General features: G+C 31.2%; 1 protein-coding gene across 2 annotated transcripts in view; it reads right to left on the bottom strand.

Moving 5' to 3' along the window:
- Positions 1 to 961: 961 nt before the first annotated feature.
- The window catches only part of LOC107447278 (nose resistant to fluoxetine protein 6-like), a 29,693-nt gene continuing 13,983 nt past the window's right edge, over positions 962 to 16,671 (bottom strand). For both annotated transcript variants that reach the window (XM_016062152.3, XM_071185380.1), the window contains 7 exons: positions 16,467 to 16,635; positions 15,224 to 15,303; positions 11,431 to 11,553; positions 7,892 to 8,009; positions 5,905 to 6,097; positions 2,217 to 2,359; positions 962 to 1,371 (listed from right to left, as the gene is read on the bottom strand). In XM_016062152.3, the coding sequence (XP_015917638.1) occupies positions 1,195 to 1,371; positions 2,217 to 2,359; positions 5,905 to 6,097; positions 7,892 to 8,009; positions 11,431 to 11,553; positions 15,224 to 15,303; positions 16,467 to 16,635 (1,003 nt within the window). In that variant the 3' untranslated portion in view covers positions 962 to 1,194. The remainder of the gene's footprint in view (positions 1,372 to 2,216; positions 2,360 to 5,904; positions 6,098 to 7,891; positions 8,010 to 11,430; positions 11,554 to 15,223; positions 15,304 to 16,466; positions 16,636 to 16,671) is intronic.

Here is a 16,671-nt window from a genome sequence, read left to right as displayed (position 1 = left end):
TCAAAAAAGGAGATCCTGACATGGTGTTAAGAAATTACAATGGACTAAACATTTTACAATTAGTAACTGTTAGGCTGATTTTTATAATTAATAAATATCATAACACATTTTTGCTGGCAATGAGAGCATCAAAAAATAAATAAAAATGACAACGCTGTTCTATCTTTGTCATAATGTTACAACATAATTTTTATTAACACTAAATATAAAACATAACTCTAAATAATAAATGTTCAAGAAAAACCTCACTAAAATAAATGAAACTAGCCTGTATGCAAGCAAGTAATAAAACAAAACATGCTCACTTAAAAAATTTGAAAATGATACCGTTTTAAATTGAGAATTAAATATAGTGAAAAATTAATACAGTTAGTTTTATTACTATACACTTAATCTTTATTTTAATGAGATGAAAAATAAATTGAATTTTATTTTAATCTAATAGTCACCGAGAAAGGCAACAAATAATAATAAATAAAAAATGGAGTGATTTTTAAAAAGTGACTTTAAAAAATGGTGTGAACTTTATTTGTGTCGGTATTTTCTTGGTGCATGATTTTGTATTTTTGTTTAGTGTTGACTTATTGATTCCTTTTTTCCCCAGTGTGATGAACGGGTATGCAGTTGGTATAGTATTAAATCATTATTCAAAAATAGCTACTGTCTATTAGAGAGATTTATAATAACTTGAAATCGCTCATAAATTTAAAAGTTTGCATACTTTATTTTAGGATTTGTTGCTTCTGTTCATTACACAAAAGTCTGATTATTGTTTACATAAATGAGTTTAATACTAAATTAAATATTACTTAATTCAGCATTCTTACTACTTACTAAGCATTCTTTTTTGTTGTTGAAATTGTCTAAATATTTTTAGCTGTCAATAAATCCATTGAAAAAAAGAAAAGGAATTAATTTACCCTTACCTGAAACTGTGTATAAGTGGAATATGAATTATACATTTGCAATGTTTAAAAACACTTTATTGAAATCAATATATTATAATTTACTATGCTATAATTTTTTTTATTCAATAAATAGTTAATGATAGATAGAATATCATATGTTAAAACAGCTTGAAAGTCAACAATGGATTTATTGCCTTTAAGACAGCACGAATGAAGAATTAACACGCACTTCTCAAATGAAGACGTCTTTTAAAATTATATTCGTCATATTCACACAATTCAATATTCATTCAGATTTCTTCCTAATAACAATTCCATTTACTGCATTGACTGGCATAATTTCTTTTCTCAGTTTTCCATCTAAGAATGCTTTCTCTAATGCCATTAAAGGCGATTCAAAGACTAAACCTAGCATAAAAGCTGTCAAGAAACTGAGGATCATGTTGTTGAAAAATATGAAGATCTGGAAAGCAGAAAAATTAGAATTGTTAAATATGGTATTAAAGAAAAAATTATAGAAAGAATTCTCTACTAACTATAGATAAACAGTCATTTTTTCAACGGCAAATGTTTTGTAAGATTTTACAAGGCTAAACTGTTGGCACGGTTTAAAAGATCATGCTTGAAGCATTTAGAAGTGGGATCCTTTATTACTCATACAAAATTTTCATCGTCCAAAATAAGTGTAAGAAGTTTAAAGCTTTTCTTTTTCAATACTGCTACGGTTAAAAAAAGCATTCTAATATAAAATTTGCAATCCTATAGAACAGTGATCCCTAACCTTTTTGTTGCCGCGGACCTGTCAACGTTTTATCGCTGATAGTTTTACCACTGCCTGCTGAGGGGAGGGGCAGAAGTTAGTTGTTTGCACTTTAAATGGTTCTGATTTAATAATTTTGATTTAATTGTATTTAAATATGTCATCAAAAAATATATATAGTTACAAGCGCAGTGTTAGTACGGTTTTAGATGTCGTCTTCTCTGTTCTCAATTAACCTCTCATCTATAAAAATTACTACCATTACCTACTATTGTTGTAATTTTATAAATGTGCATTTTGCAACAGAATTTTCCAGTAGGCCTCATTTATTGTCCGATTTTAGTTGCCCACAGGCAATAAAGTGGTGTAAGTTGGTAAGTACTTCATATTCAACATAAAACAAACAAGAACTTGTTTTTACATTTTGATAAAATGTTATAAAAAAAATTCTATTCGTCTCACAAGTTTATGCTACTTAGGTACTTTATTTGATATATTTTTTTTAAAGATTTTGTTTATTTAACAGTCTTTTTTGTACAAGATCTTACCATAGTCCGATGTCCTAACAGCATTGACTGCCTTATGGAACCGGTATAAATGCGTACAAGACCATAATGAACTAGGTACACCAAGTAACTCAATCTTGCGAATGGTACGAAGCCTTCCCAACTCAGAATACCATTGATGATTCCTGAAGAATAAAAGTAAAAACTATTATTACTCTATTTTGACCTAGCTTTCTTATAAAAAGACTGTTCCATGCTTCGAAAAGACGTTAAAAGTACTATCACGAAATATTCATAATCAGAGTTTATTATGTACAGATCAGGCAGTTCATTTAATATAATAACTGAAGTTAACCCACTGTGTAATTTCGAAGCTAAGGTGGTGGAAAAGATGTTAGATCTTCCTGAAAGTTCTGAGCCCGGAAGTGTGCTCCTTTTTCAGTAGTGCAAAAGGTTCTTTTATAAGAGACAGTGGTAGGGTATTTAACCTTTAAAACCCAATGCTAATATTCTATTTAACTTTCCGTTAGACGCGCGCACCTCACAGGTGCATCCCTACTGCACTTCCACCTCCTTTGCCGTCAAAAGATGTTTCCGGGGGTCGAGCCTAATGTTATGTTCCTAACTTTGGATTACTCAAATGTCCGTGTAAAACCGACCTTCGAACATGTCGATGGAGAGTTGGAACCGCTCAAATCACCCCTCTGGTGCAGCGCGACCATTGACACAAGTATTATGGATATAATATTTTTATGAATTAAATATATATATTTTATCTCATTTTCTGTCCTACTCAACAAGCAGGAATAAATGGTCAAGTTATATACACAGAAAATGTTTACGGAGTAAAACACCGCAGAACCTTCTTGCGTCAATTGGTTGAACATCTTGTGATGGAGGAAGAGATCCGACGCGGGAGCAAGAAACATTTATCTTCGGTACTTCGCTAAATAAGTTTTTTGATATTTATCTCTCTAAAGAGTCTTAAATTGGTAACAATTAACTATTTAAACTAGACTAAATTTCATTTGGCTTTCAAAAAATCAGAAACACCTCATAGGTACAACGCGATTAACCATGTCGGACACAAGTGCGCGACTAACGGAAGGTTAAAAAAAAACACAGCATATATGGCGCAAAAGAGCGCGGTGCTTGCACATTTAAACTTGTTACGAAATTAACCCACGAAAGTTAGTGGTACACCTAATGTATATGTTACTGTGAATGACAAAAATTTGTGGTTGTTGACTCCCCCCGGTAAATATTGACAATAATCACAATGCCGCTTTGGTAAATATCCGTAATATTTGCTAGGTCCAGTTAAGTGCCACTGCCCGGTATACGTTAGCCCCACATCAAGCCTTTTGAAGGTCACGTGCCACTGCCCAGTAAGCATTTAATCGGTATTCCGAACAGGCAGATATTAAAATATCAAATAAATATAATAATATCAACGAATAAATTAATATCAATTCGGAGGCACAGTGGGCCAGCATCCAAGGTTTCGTGGCCAAAATTAGTAGTTCGATAAAATTTGTTTCAAAATTTGGGGGGTTTTATTTAGGGGTTTTCATGTGCAGGTAAATTGAATTCATAGTTGAAATTTTGAAATACACTAAAAATACACAAAAAAAAGAATGGTGGCTGAAATATGGCGAGCAAAAATAATAAAAAAGTATAGTAAGTTTAAACAATTAAATATAGCTATGTAAATCTAATAATTTTCGTAATTTTATATTAAAAATGAAAAGCAAATTATATTTCCGAAGTAATATTACAAAATAACGCGAAAACATGAAAAAAAAAACAAATTTCTTCTTTTTCCGTATATTTAGCTATACGAGCAAAATGGAGCAGGTTTTTTCGAAGGAAGAAATATCAAAGAAGGCAACAAAAAAAAGTTTAGCTAATTACCTCGTGGAACGTTTGGGAACTAAGTTTCGAAAGTCAATCAAACATTGTAAAATGTCGAATGATAAGATATAAACTATAAGTTTGTCAAGAGATGTCAACTAATCCAACACATTGAAAAAGTGCACTATAATTTCAGACTAATTGCTCTGATAAAAATGTAACAGTAAGCTGAAATTTCTATATATATTTCTGAAATAAAAATTTAGAAGTTACATTTAAAAAAAATATTTTAGCATATTTTTCTGTACATTGTACTCTCGTCGGTCCGAAAAGTAAATTATAATGTTTGGAATGATTATGAATACTTAATTTGAGCTGCATTGAAACTGCCTACACTTATTTTAGTTAAAAAATTTAATTTTTGACTTTTGGCCAAAGATCATGGTCTTCTGGCCCACAGTGGGATGTAACAAATATTTCGGACATTCACCAAAGTGACTAAGTGAGTGTTGACATTCAACGGTTAATGTCAACAATTTGTTGATTTCAGTCACTCACAGTAGCATATATACATTTAAGGGTAAACGCCCTACCATTTTATTTTACAAAGGCACCTTTTGCATCCTTGTATCATGGGACGTGTTTTTCCGCTGACAGAATTTTCCGTAGAGTTAATATAAGCTAAATGTAAATAAATCTCAACTATTACATCGTTTTTTATGGTTACTTTGGTGGTGACTTTTGTTATCTACTTATAAATGACAATTAAGTGCAAAAGATTAATGAATTATAGATATTTGTGTAAATATTTAAAATAAATTTTTAATTTAAAAAAAAAAACATTCTTAAATATATGCTACACATAGATCATTGCTAAAATAAAAGTATGGAAACACAGTCAGGTCACAGGATTCCATGTTATAGCTCCTTATGAAAAAAATTGCAAGCGTTATGTGAAAAAAGTGATTTCTAAAAATATTTCAATGTCTCAGATATAAACCATTTCCACAACTGATGGAAGATTTTCACCCGAGATGCCTTAGGAGACAGACGTGTCTTGCGAGTTCTCCGAGCCGGGGGCTCGGTCGCCATGCAGCGGGATGACCAACGATGTGTTCCCGCCAGCCAGTCGTCACCACCTCCATGCCTTAGCGATGATCTCTTCCTCTCTTCGTGAGCGTTTGAATCAGACCTGATGACTGCAGTTCTTCTGCGACGTCGATCACTGATCAATGTTTGAAAGACAGAACAAAGATGAAATAGTTTTCAAATCCAGCCAACGTGAACACACCGTGTAAGCGGCAGTAGTAACTTGTTTAGCCTAGACGTACGTGAACGTGATGATTGCATTGACCTTTCGTTAGTAGCATTTAGGCCTGTCCGACATGTTAATGGCGGTCATTTGCGTTTGAAACCGATTGGTCGAAGCATGTTTCGCAAGTAGGAGTCTGGCTTTACTAACATCTATTGTCCTTCGGGTCCTCGCCCAGTTTAGTTACTAGCGGAGACTGGAGATGTTAATTATGAATTCGAGATAAGTAATCTTAAAAACAGCGAGATGTTTTCCTCAAGCAAAGCACAGTAGACTTCATTTTTGTTGATTACTCTCAACTCTTTTTCAAGTCACCACAGCTTTTCCGCACCATGGCAATGTGCCATTTTTCTCCCCACTTCAACTTTAGCATTATGCTTATCACCACAAGGTTTCACCTCAACGATCTTTACTTCATGACGAAGGGGTAAAGGGCCACCTTGGCCTCAGGGACCCCGACCAACCAACAAGACCAGACCAGACCAGATGGAAGATTTTTACAAAAGGCATCTAAATCATAATGAATTTTCCTTTTTTCGCGTAAACTGCAGAAAATGAACTTACCGCCTTGTCCCCAAGTACAGGATAATGTCATAAACGCTAGACACAGAGTCCAGGCCAGTCTATGAGTGCAGCCATATAAAGTTGAAACAAAGAGGCCTGATTGATGTTCTGTTCCCTGGTTCCACTTATAAGTCAAAATCATTATACTAAGGAATGTCATAAATGACAAAAACCATCCTATGGCATTGATCAGCTGTTTATAAAAAGTTTAATTTAGTCTGCAGTTATTATGAATAATTTCATTATGAGTCAAAATTCCTAAAATATTAAGGCTGTATGAAACTATATATGCATGAGTACTATATACTGAAACTAAAGTGTTAAATTTGAAGTTATTTCACTTTTTTTTAAAATATACTTTCAATTCATTTTGTTATCTATCTGTGTACCAAGAAGAAAAACAAGCAAGACCAGTTTGAATTTAATATTATCTAATTTAACAGGACCAGTTAGAATGCAATATGGTATAATTTATTGTAATCTAGTTATCACTGGTTCTACTAGATTAATGCGAATTTAGTACATAATACTTGAGAATTTTATCATATTTACGACTATTGACAGGTTAAACAACTTTTTCTGAAATTAAATGTAAACTTTTTGGCTATAAAATTATTTGGTCAAATTAGATTTTTAAAACTTTAGACAAAGAGCGTGCATCTTTGGTTTGCTAAAGATGGTATTTTTTTCTTTATTCTCCCTACGTAATTATGTATTTAAGTGAGCCGAAAATAAAGAGCTTTAGCTCAGCGTTTGACGCAGGTTAACAGTAATTTTTCTAGCTTTATTTTTTTAGCCTTAGAAAACAAGATGATTTGCAAAGAAATTTTTGCGCATGCTCAGTAAAGCTCAACCAGCGTTAACATTAAAGTTAGGGAAAATGATAGCCTTATGAAAAATTTCTCTAATTATCTTAATTTTTACCCCTCTTTTCTGTAATGCAATAAAAGTGCTAAAGTGAAATTTTTTTTATTTATTAGCTTAAATCAAAACTTTTCCATTTGCATATCGACTTAAAAATTTTGAAAGAAGCTAAATTTAACTGTTTCTTTCATACAATTTTAAAATACATTGAATACAATCTTAAAAATTGATCGTACTATTCAAACGTGTCTTTAAAGGAAGAAACACTAGTAAATTCAATTCTGGGTTTTTAAACATTAAGTGTTAACGCACTGCAATCATACGTCTCTGTTTATTTGTTTTGTTTCATTATACTCTACATGCATGAAAGTTCGAAGAACTCTGAAACCAATTAAAGCATAGCTGTCGAGAAACTCCGAGGAACTATCTGACTTTAAAATTTAACCGTAACTGAGACTTAACTTCGTTTGAAAAAAAAAGCAGCACCTCTGAGTGAAGAGGTTGAAATGTTCTGTTCATTTTCAAATATTAATGTTTCGTTTAATCTTGTCTGTAACGCTTCTGTTTAAATATTAAGTGTTTTCAAAAAATGGCCAGGAATAAATTCCTTCAATGGAAGACCTTGTTTATTTTCAATAATGACATCATTTTTTCAAGAGTTGCGATCTTTTAAAGCGAAAGAACAGCGTTCCGTCTTCTCCCTGAGAAATAGAAACTTGAAGAAGCGTCAAAAGAAAATACAGGTAAGGTAATTTTACTTTTACCTTTAACTAAGAAGTTAAATAAATATTATTGAATTAATTGAGTATATTCTAATTTTACAATAGTAATAGAGGCGAAATAGTTTACATTTAAAGATAACTAATATACTTAGCAAAAATTGAATTATAATTTAATTTTTAAAGAAAAATATCTTGAAAAACTGTATACTTTGCGTTTTTTTAAAATTTAAATAGTGATCCAAGAACACTTAAGAAATTTGTCTAAAAAATTATTGATATGATTTTTTTTCTCCTATATTCATGTACACACCTTCTGTACTAAAACGTCAAAATAATCAAGAATGAAAGCAAAATGTTTTTGATACACTGAAAAAAATTGTAAAATAAACAAGAAAAAATACTTTTGGTATGTGGCCTCTTTTTGTCGCCAAGATGTAACCAACAATTAATCCAACAGCACTAACAGGGATGTGAAAATGAGCTGGGGTGTATCCTTTGGCAAGATAAAAAAACCAATCACTGTAAAATTATACTGTATTTATTATTTATAATTATTATTTATAATTACTGTATTTAAAAATTGAAAAAAAAAGCATCGACCGTAAGAGATGTTACAAATTCAGAGATATTTAACCGTCGCATTAACATAAGTGGTGATAGGAGCACTCTAAATCTGTCGGGGTCACAAAGTTTTCCTAGTTTCCATAACAAATCAGTACCTTTGAAGGTACTGGATCGGAAATTGATCGTGCTTTAGTTTAGGTCAAAATTATGATCTGCGAATGGATGGATGGAATACGTCCTCCCTGTAAAACAGAGGACGCATTCACCAGTTTTTATAGTGTTCCAGTCCTTTCTGTATCAGAGTTGGTCAAAAAAGTAACTGATTGCATAGTCGATTACAGTAATCAATTACTTGTAATAGTGATTACAATAATTGATCACAGAAATCAATTACTTGTAATCTTGATTACAATTCCCCAAAATTTTGATTACAACTGTAATCATGATTCCAAGTAATTGCGATTACAAGTAATCACAACAAAAACAATTACGAGTAATTACGATTGCAAGTAATCAAAATATTGATTACATGTAATCGTGATTACAAGTAATTGTGATTGCTTGTAATCAAACTATACGATTACAAGTTATTACGATTGTATACTATATGCGAATTCATTATGTAAGTATGTATGGGTTTACATATTTTAATGTTCATAGAATAAATGCACGCATGCATGAACGTTCAATTTGTGATTCCTATATATATATACATANGTACAATATACATAATTATATTGCAATATACTTAATGTAATACGTATATGCTTAGTGCATATAATTATGCATTTATGACACATGTTATGTTAGTTTGTAAAAAATGCAATGTTTTGTATTGTTGTAGACATAGACAATATATGTATGAACGCATATGAAAATAATGATTATACGTTTGCATGCTTTTATGTAGTTAAGTACATACATTGTATAAATTTACGATAATAGCACGTATATACAACGTACGTATGTATATAAAATTGTACGTATTTAAGTACAATGTGCAAGAATGTTGTTTAACGGTACAGTATATGCACATAGTTGCGTAAATAAAATGCATACATGCATTCATGTACATTTATATGTACATTTATATGTACATAGATATATGGTTTGTGCACGCAACGTATGTATTATACAACGTATATATGTAAATAATTACAAGCAATGTATAAATGCATGCGTACATTTAAATATATGTAATTACAATATACACATACATTGTGCATACATAAATTTTTTTTATATAAGTAATATTATTAAAGTTTGTTTTAAAATTTATTCTAAGGCATATAAAACTCGACTTCATATTTTTTCGAAAGCAAATGATAATCTTATTTTAAATATCTAAATATTATTTCCACACATAAAATGTATCGCTTTTTTGCCATTTAAAAAATTTCTATGAACCATGCATTATGTTATAAAAAATAAATCAGTATTGTCAAACATTTTACGAAAATTCCTGAAAATAATTTTTTATTCAAAGAATTTTAAAATGATATAGAACAATTAAAGCTGAAAACTAAATTTAAATATCGTTTGATTTTGTCATTTAACTTGCTTGAGTCATTATAAGTTAACTTACATGCATTTTATTTATTGCATTATACAATGTAACACATATTTAGACGTAAATGTAATATACACATATGTATACGTGTAATGTATGTATGCATGTACAATATATTTACATACATTCATGCATTGTACTTGCATATATAGTACATAGGGATATGGATATGCATACATGGAACATACGTGCATTGTACATGTGTGGATACATTCATTGGACATATATACATTGCACATATGCATAGATTGGGATAAGATGCATGTACACATGTAAAATTTGTACAATATATTTATGCACATATGTACTGTATATGTTCACACATATGTACATTGTATGTTCATTACATCATATGTGCATTATATGAATATACATCTGTACACTATATGTATATACATCTGTCCAATATATGCATCGCAAATGTGTGTATGTCCATACGTTATGCATGTCGAATGTATGTACATTTGTACAATATATGCATGTCGAATGTATGTATGCAAATATGTAAAATATAGATACGTCCAATGTTCGTACAATCGTACACAAATGTATTATGCATATTTGGATACATACATTGAGCATGAACATATTATGTACATGTACATAAATACACTGGACATGCATATCATGTACATGTATACATACATATATTGTACATCCTACAGATATACTTTTATTGTACATGTATACATATATTGTACTGTTCATAAATAAATTGCACATACATGCATAGGACATACATTGTACAGACAATGTATGTATGTTCGTACAAATCGTTCACATTGTACAGACAATGTATGTATGTTCGTTCGTAAAAAGCCTCTCCAGAAGCCTAAGAGAGAATAACGATGATTTGAAGGAGGGAGAATTTAACATCTCCTTTCCTATAAAAGAAAAAAGGGGGTCGTTACTATGCAGCAGCCAATGAGATTCAAGAGACTGCTAAAACAAGAAGGTATCAACATTGAATGGATATGAAAGTGAAGGAGTATTTAAGACCACTCACCGACTCGTGTAACCGAGTAAGTATGACCGACTCGGACACATGGCCAGAGACTGCAGCCACAACGAATCTTGGCTCTAATTGTGATGAAGCTGGTCATCATGCTGATGCCTGTAGAAGTTAACCTAAGTGTGTCAACTGCTGTGAGACGAACGCAAAGTTCGACTCAAATCTGCGGACTGGCCACAGTGCTCTCAGCATAAACTGCATATCACAAAGGAGAGATGTTCAAGGAATCCAATAGAGAAACGATTATTAGAGTTAATCTAATACATCTTTCAGTTGTAAGCCTTATGGCGCCACTCAATCTGCTGTGTACTCCAACCTTTTGAATTATATATTTTTTCATATTTATATATTTGCTTGAAGCCTTCCAATCGGAAGGCTGCTCAACGTACCGCTAGGAGATGGCTGTCCTCCTGCTGACAGCCCAGTTTTGTCTGCGCCTGCAGAGGGTTTGGTGCTGCCTCTCTGTGGGGTTCGGACTAGCTGCCTTAAAACTTCAAAGGTTCAGTCTCTGTAATTTTGTTTTCCTTGCTTTCGGACTCGAGTAAGGTGCTCTTTTGTCATGCGTGGCTCGGAGCCTTGCCTTGTGTCCGCAAATTGCTTGGCCTTCGAGTTGTACGGGTTGCTTTCGTGACAGCTAATTGTCAAATCCGAATACCCAATTGAGGGTGGGATGGAATATGCTTATTTTTACTCGAAATGCAAATAGGAAAGAAGGTAAGGTGGAGGAAGCTTTTAATATACATGAGAAACCTATAAAGTTAAATATTTCAGAAATTTAACACTAAATGACTTACTCGCGATTCAAATAGTTAAGAAGATAAGTTGGAGGAAGCTTGTAATATAGATGAGAGCATGCTGATAGGAAAACACCCATAACTATTACCAATCCAGCTAAGAATAATCCTCTTCCTGGCCATCTGCAATAATTATTAAAAAAATAATAATACTCTTTTTTCATTTAAACATAACATAGGAGTAAAAATTTCAGGGGCTGGACAAAAATATGGAAACAATTCTATGCTGACTCTATGCAAACAATCTCTCTTTTCACTAAATCTCTGGATTAGGCTTAAATTGCGTCACTCTTTTCCCCCACGACCATTGGGACTCTTTCGATTCAGATTGGCTGCCGCCGATCACATGGGTAATCAGTAGCCATATTTCTGACCAGTTTGAACTGCAAAGTACCATTATGCCCGATCTGTTATTTTTGACTTTCTTTGATTCATACTTTTAAATTAATAATGATAGGTTGTTGTGCATTTGGGTGTTATAATAAGTCAAATTTAGGCTTTAAATTATTACGTTAACCTGTTGGCAATCGCGTTATAAAACGACGGAAAGTGCGGCTGCATAGAATTGTCAGAGAAAAAATGGATTCAAAACTAAATCAGCTGATTATCTGAGGTTAGTTTAAAATAAATTTATTGACTCATTAGTTTAAAATTTTACATGACGTTATTTATTAAATAAGCAAAGCAAATATATTTTGCTTTTTTTTTCTAATTACAGATTTAACAAATTCAAATCTTCAAAACAAATCTTCAAAAAAAGAAAAAAAAGATTTTAAAAGCATTTTAAATATTCGAATGCTTTGTTTGCCAGAATTAAAAGTAAACTAATGGGACATATCACATATTTTTCAACTGATTAAATTTAAAATGTCTACGTTTTAATAAAAGGATATATTTCCTATTTGAGATCTTAGTTTCTTTAATTTTTATTACTTTAAATATTTATACATAATTGCAAAATTTTGTTACAGTGCAAAGTAAATTTGATATAATTAATAAAAATTAAAAGTTCAATAAATTTTTATAAAGAAATATTTATTATTGAACAAAACAAAACCCTTCTATTTTATTATTAAACGTTACAAAACTTCCATTTACTAACTGACTGTTTTATCTCATGCCCTATTTTTGAAAGTATCTGAAAAAATTTATTATTTTTTATTATATCTAAGTACATTTAACTGCATTTTTTTCACGACACATATAAAAACTTTTTGAAATGATTTTTTAAAAAAATTACTTTTGTGCAGAAATTATTTTGAACAGCAGATGTTTTATTTAAAATATCTATTCATATATATTATTTATTATTACTAATATTTATTATTATATAGGCTGCAAAAAATTTTTAAAAGTTACGAGGAAAAAAGTTGTAACAGATTATAAAAGACGAAAAGAGTAAGTTTTTACTTAGAGATGAGGTATTATTTTCTTCGAATGGAATAAAAATAAAATATAAAATTTGAGAGAAAAAAGAATTAAAAGAATAAATAGTAAATATTTAAGTCATCTTCAAGAATACAAAAATATTAATCAATAAAAAGTGGCGTTTAAGAATAGAAACTCCGTATTTCTACATTTAAAGTTGCAGTCACAAGAGAGTTGCAGTCAACAAAATGGCGGTGCGTCGCTACTTAATCTAGGTATCCAACTTTTCACAGCAAATGTTTTCGTAGACTTTACATGGGGGTGTTGTCACTACTTAAAAAATCGTGATTGAAGTTTTTAGAAATGGTGTTCTCTTCATCCATACAAAATTTGAATCGATCAAACATGAGCACAGAAAGTTAAAAGCGTTTTTTCATAATTACCCCTATAAATTTAAAATCATTCTTGTATAAATTTCAAAATCTGCGAGATAATCCAATGTTTGTTAATAAAGCAAGTATGCCAACCGCTCCGCTTTATGGAATTGTTTTAATAAAATGGTAGCATATTGTATAGTAAAATTCGTTAAAGAAAGATAGTTACGCCTACTATTTACTAGAGTAACCAGTAAATTGATGCTTATAATTTTTGATATTTAGTGGAGAAAAATACAAAATTAAATGTAACTTAAATTTTCCTACTATTAGAAAATACTATTTTACAAAGCAGAGCAAGTTGGCATCTCTTATAAAGTTTAAAATATGACAACAACTCATTTTGGAAGTTTCGAATTTAGTATGGGTAACAATACATAATAGTAACAATAACATAAAAGTTTCAAGCATGATCTTTCTAATTGTGCCAACAGGTTTGCCTGGAAAAATCTGCGTAAACATTTTGTGCCTAGAGAAGATTGTAATCGAAGTGTTTTCATTATTTTGTCCAACATCTGTACTTCATTAACTTGAATAAAGAGCTATGTAACATTTTTAGTCTATTTACTAAATGATAGTGAGATATCCATAGATAAAAATATAAACCAAGAGCGTTTATTGTTGTATGATTTTTAAAATTAATGCAAGCATAACCGTAAGTGTATCAATTTTACCTTTATCACGTCTACAGCGATGCCAGCTTGCTCAACTTTGGAGAGAAAAAAAATATGATCTAGTGGTAACGAAATTTAAGTTATATTTTCCTATGTGTAAGCTATTTAAAGCCAACAAATATTCTTCACATTTTTTTGGCCACCCACCCGTACGTGAAAGTCTGACAGTTAAATCGAACTGGTAGTTAAACCATTTAAGTTTTCACTTGTTTTCGGAAGGAGTAAATCTTTTATATTTTTCAGACTGTTCAACAATATCTACTTTAAGCGGGAAAAAGGCAATTTTATATATATGCTATAATTTATAAAAAATCTCGGTAGTTACAAAATGGTAATTTTACTCGAAAAAAGTCTTTCATACCAGTTTTTGCTCTATTTCGTCTTGGTATATATAGGCTTTCAGCCTTGCTCTACATTTAGAGGCACCTATCAGAATTCGCACTATAGGTAGTAAATTATAGCAAATATTATTACCCCTTAACAGTTTTATTATTTTTATGAAAACGGTCATAAGAAGGCATGTTTTATTTATTCAATATATATATATATCAAAAAAAGGTGCATGCATAATATATGTATTCATTTTTGTGCTTTGGGTTTTTTTTAAATTGAAATTTGAAACTCCATACATATTATGGGATATTTAATTAAGAAATAAAAAAATTCCGGGCGCAAGATATGGAGATATTTTTAAACATTTTTGATAAAATGCTTTTGAAATGCTTTTGCCAGGAAATATCACGGGCACGAGAAATAGAAGACTGAAGCTCAGCCCCAAATTTTTACGAGAGCGAGAGGAAAGGAGTTATAGCAAATACAACTATTCAAAAATGTTGCCAGGACAAGAACATTGACATGAAGTTTCAAAACTAAGTTTCAATTGTTTTTGTGATCAAGATTCTTTTTCATTCATTTTTTAAACGAAGAATATAATAAAAATGCATATAGAAATAGTTCTTCCTTAGAAAATAATGGAATGGAATAATGGAATAGTTCTTCCTTAGAAATTGGAGGAAACAGTATTTAATCAACGTTTTGAAAATGCTGCATATCTGAAAAAGATATAAAGCGGTAGTAAGAATATTTTATTATCATCTTTTTTTGGGGAAAAGTAACCATCTTTAACTAATGTTTTTTTTAAATACAACCTATAAATTTACTAGAGAAATTTCTGTCTGGTAAATATGCATCATAACTGTCAAGAATTAGTGGCAATAGCAGATAGACTATTTCTCTAAAGTTAAATATAAGAGTAGGATATTAGTATAACAACATTTTTATTTTATTATTTTTATTTTACTAAGCAGCACAACCTACCTTCTCATGATGGTGCAGATATATAAACTCACTAAAAATATTTGGGTGTCTGCAGATATATACCAAGTCCATGCTAAGCACTAAAAGAAATAATTAAATGATATTCATGTAAAATATTCACATTAGAGATTTGCTAGTATTACACTCTATTTTAATAATGGGTTCTTTTAATGAACGAATACATAGATGATATATTTACAGATAAAAGAAAACGCAAATGACGCACAGACACAACGTAATGTGCACTTATTCAAGCACAGGTACTCGAACGTATCATCATCGAGCTGTCTTACGCGCTTACCATCATCTACTAACGAGCTTGCCATCTATATTTTCTGTCTTAAAGAACATCTCAGTTTCGCAATTAATGTTCCAACTAGTGGATGGAACCATGAAACAGTTCGATGCATAATTATAATATCACCATTGGACAGCTTATAACTCGCATGGTACAATTTATGTAATTTAAACTAATACTTGCATAAGCATCAAACCGTTTTAACAACAGTAAACAGGAGGGATTCCTAGAGGATTTAATAGTAAACTCGAGGGACCTCTTGAGGGTTTAAAAAGAAATTAGAGAGAAACCTAGAGGGTTTAATAGTAAACTAAATAAAAAAATATTTAAAAAAATGATCTAAACACCAGATAAACTAAATAAAATTCATAAATTAAAGATACTTAAACTTGAGAAATTAAAAGCTCTAGCTGAAATACGCTATCATTTACCCCCTCACCCTAAAATGGGATATTATGGCACAAGTTTAGGTCTCGTCCTCATAAAAGACACCTCAAGAGATAAAGTGCAGGTTCCAGCAAGAACACTGCAAGTTCGGAAATTTTGCCTACCTTGAGACTACTCTTACAAATTTTAGTTGTTGTTGTTTCTAATGTCGCTTGCCAAACTAGCAAGCCTGCTTGGTGAAACCGAGCAAATTTAAGGCAGAGGGAGCATTTCTTGTTTTTCAGTGGTAGTAGTGGAGTAGTAACTATATTTCAAAAGTAGTTTGTAGTCTCTACATTTAAAAAATAGCATTTGTAGCTGTGGTAAACTACATTTGTAATAAAGTAGATGTACTGAACTGCAAAAATAAAGTAGTTTTTCCGACCACTGTTCCTGTCAGACAAAGCATTTCTGAAATCAATTTTCATAGAGGCGCATAGAGCGTGTAAGGACACGAATTTAGAAGTACAATGCTGTACAACTTGACAAGAAAGTATACCTAGAATCTTTAAAACTGACCATTTTTGGAGAGAAAAAAATGTTGTTAACGTAAAACAAATTCATCCATCCTCTTTCTAAGCAGTTCTTGCTCAATGAATCAACAATGATTTCTTTCCACAGAGGTCCAGATCCAAAACGTCCGATAATTGCAAAGAAAGCTACAACTAGCATCATTGTTGGGGTCAGCCTATGGAGACAGAACATCGAATAAAAAATTAGTTTT

Source organism: Parasteatoda tepidariorum, chromosome 9, assembly GCF_043381705.1.
Source record: "Parasteatoda tepidariorum isolate YZ-2023 chromosome 9, CAS_Ptep_4.0, whole genome shotgun sequence".
Lineage (NCBI taxonomy): Eukaryota > Metazoa > Arthropoda > Arachnida > Araneae > Theridiidae > Parasteatoda > Parasteatoda tepidariorum.
Note: the sequence above shows the minus strand (reverse complement) of the source record. Positions and strands in the feature narration are given on the sequence as shown.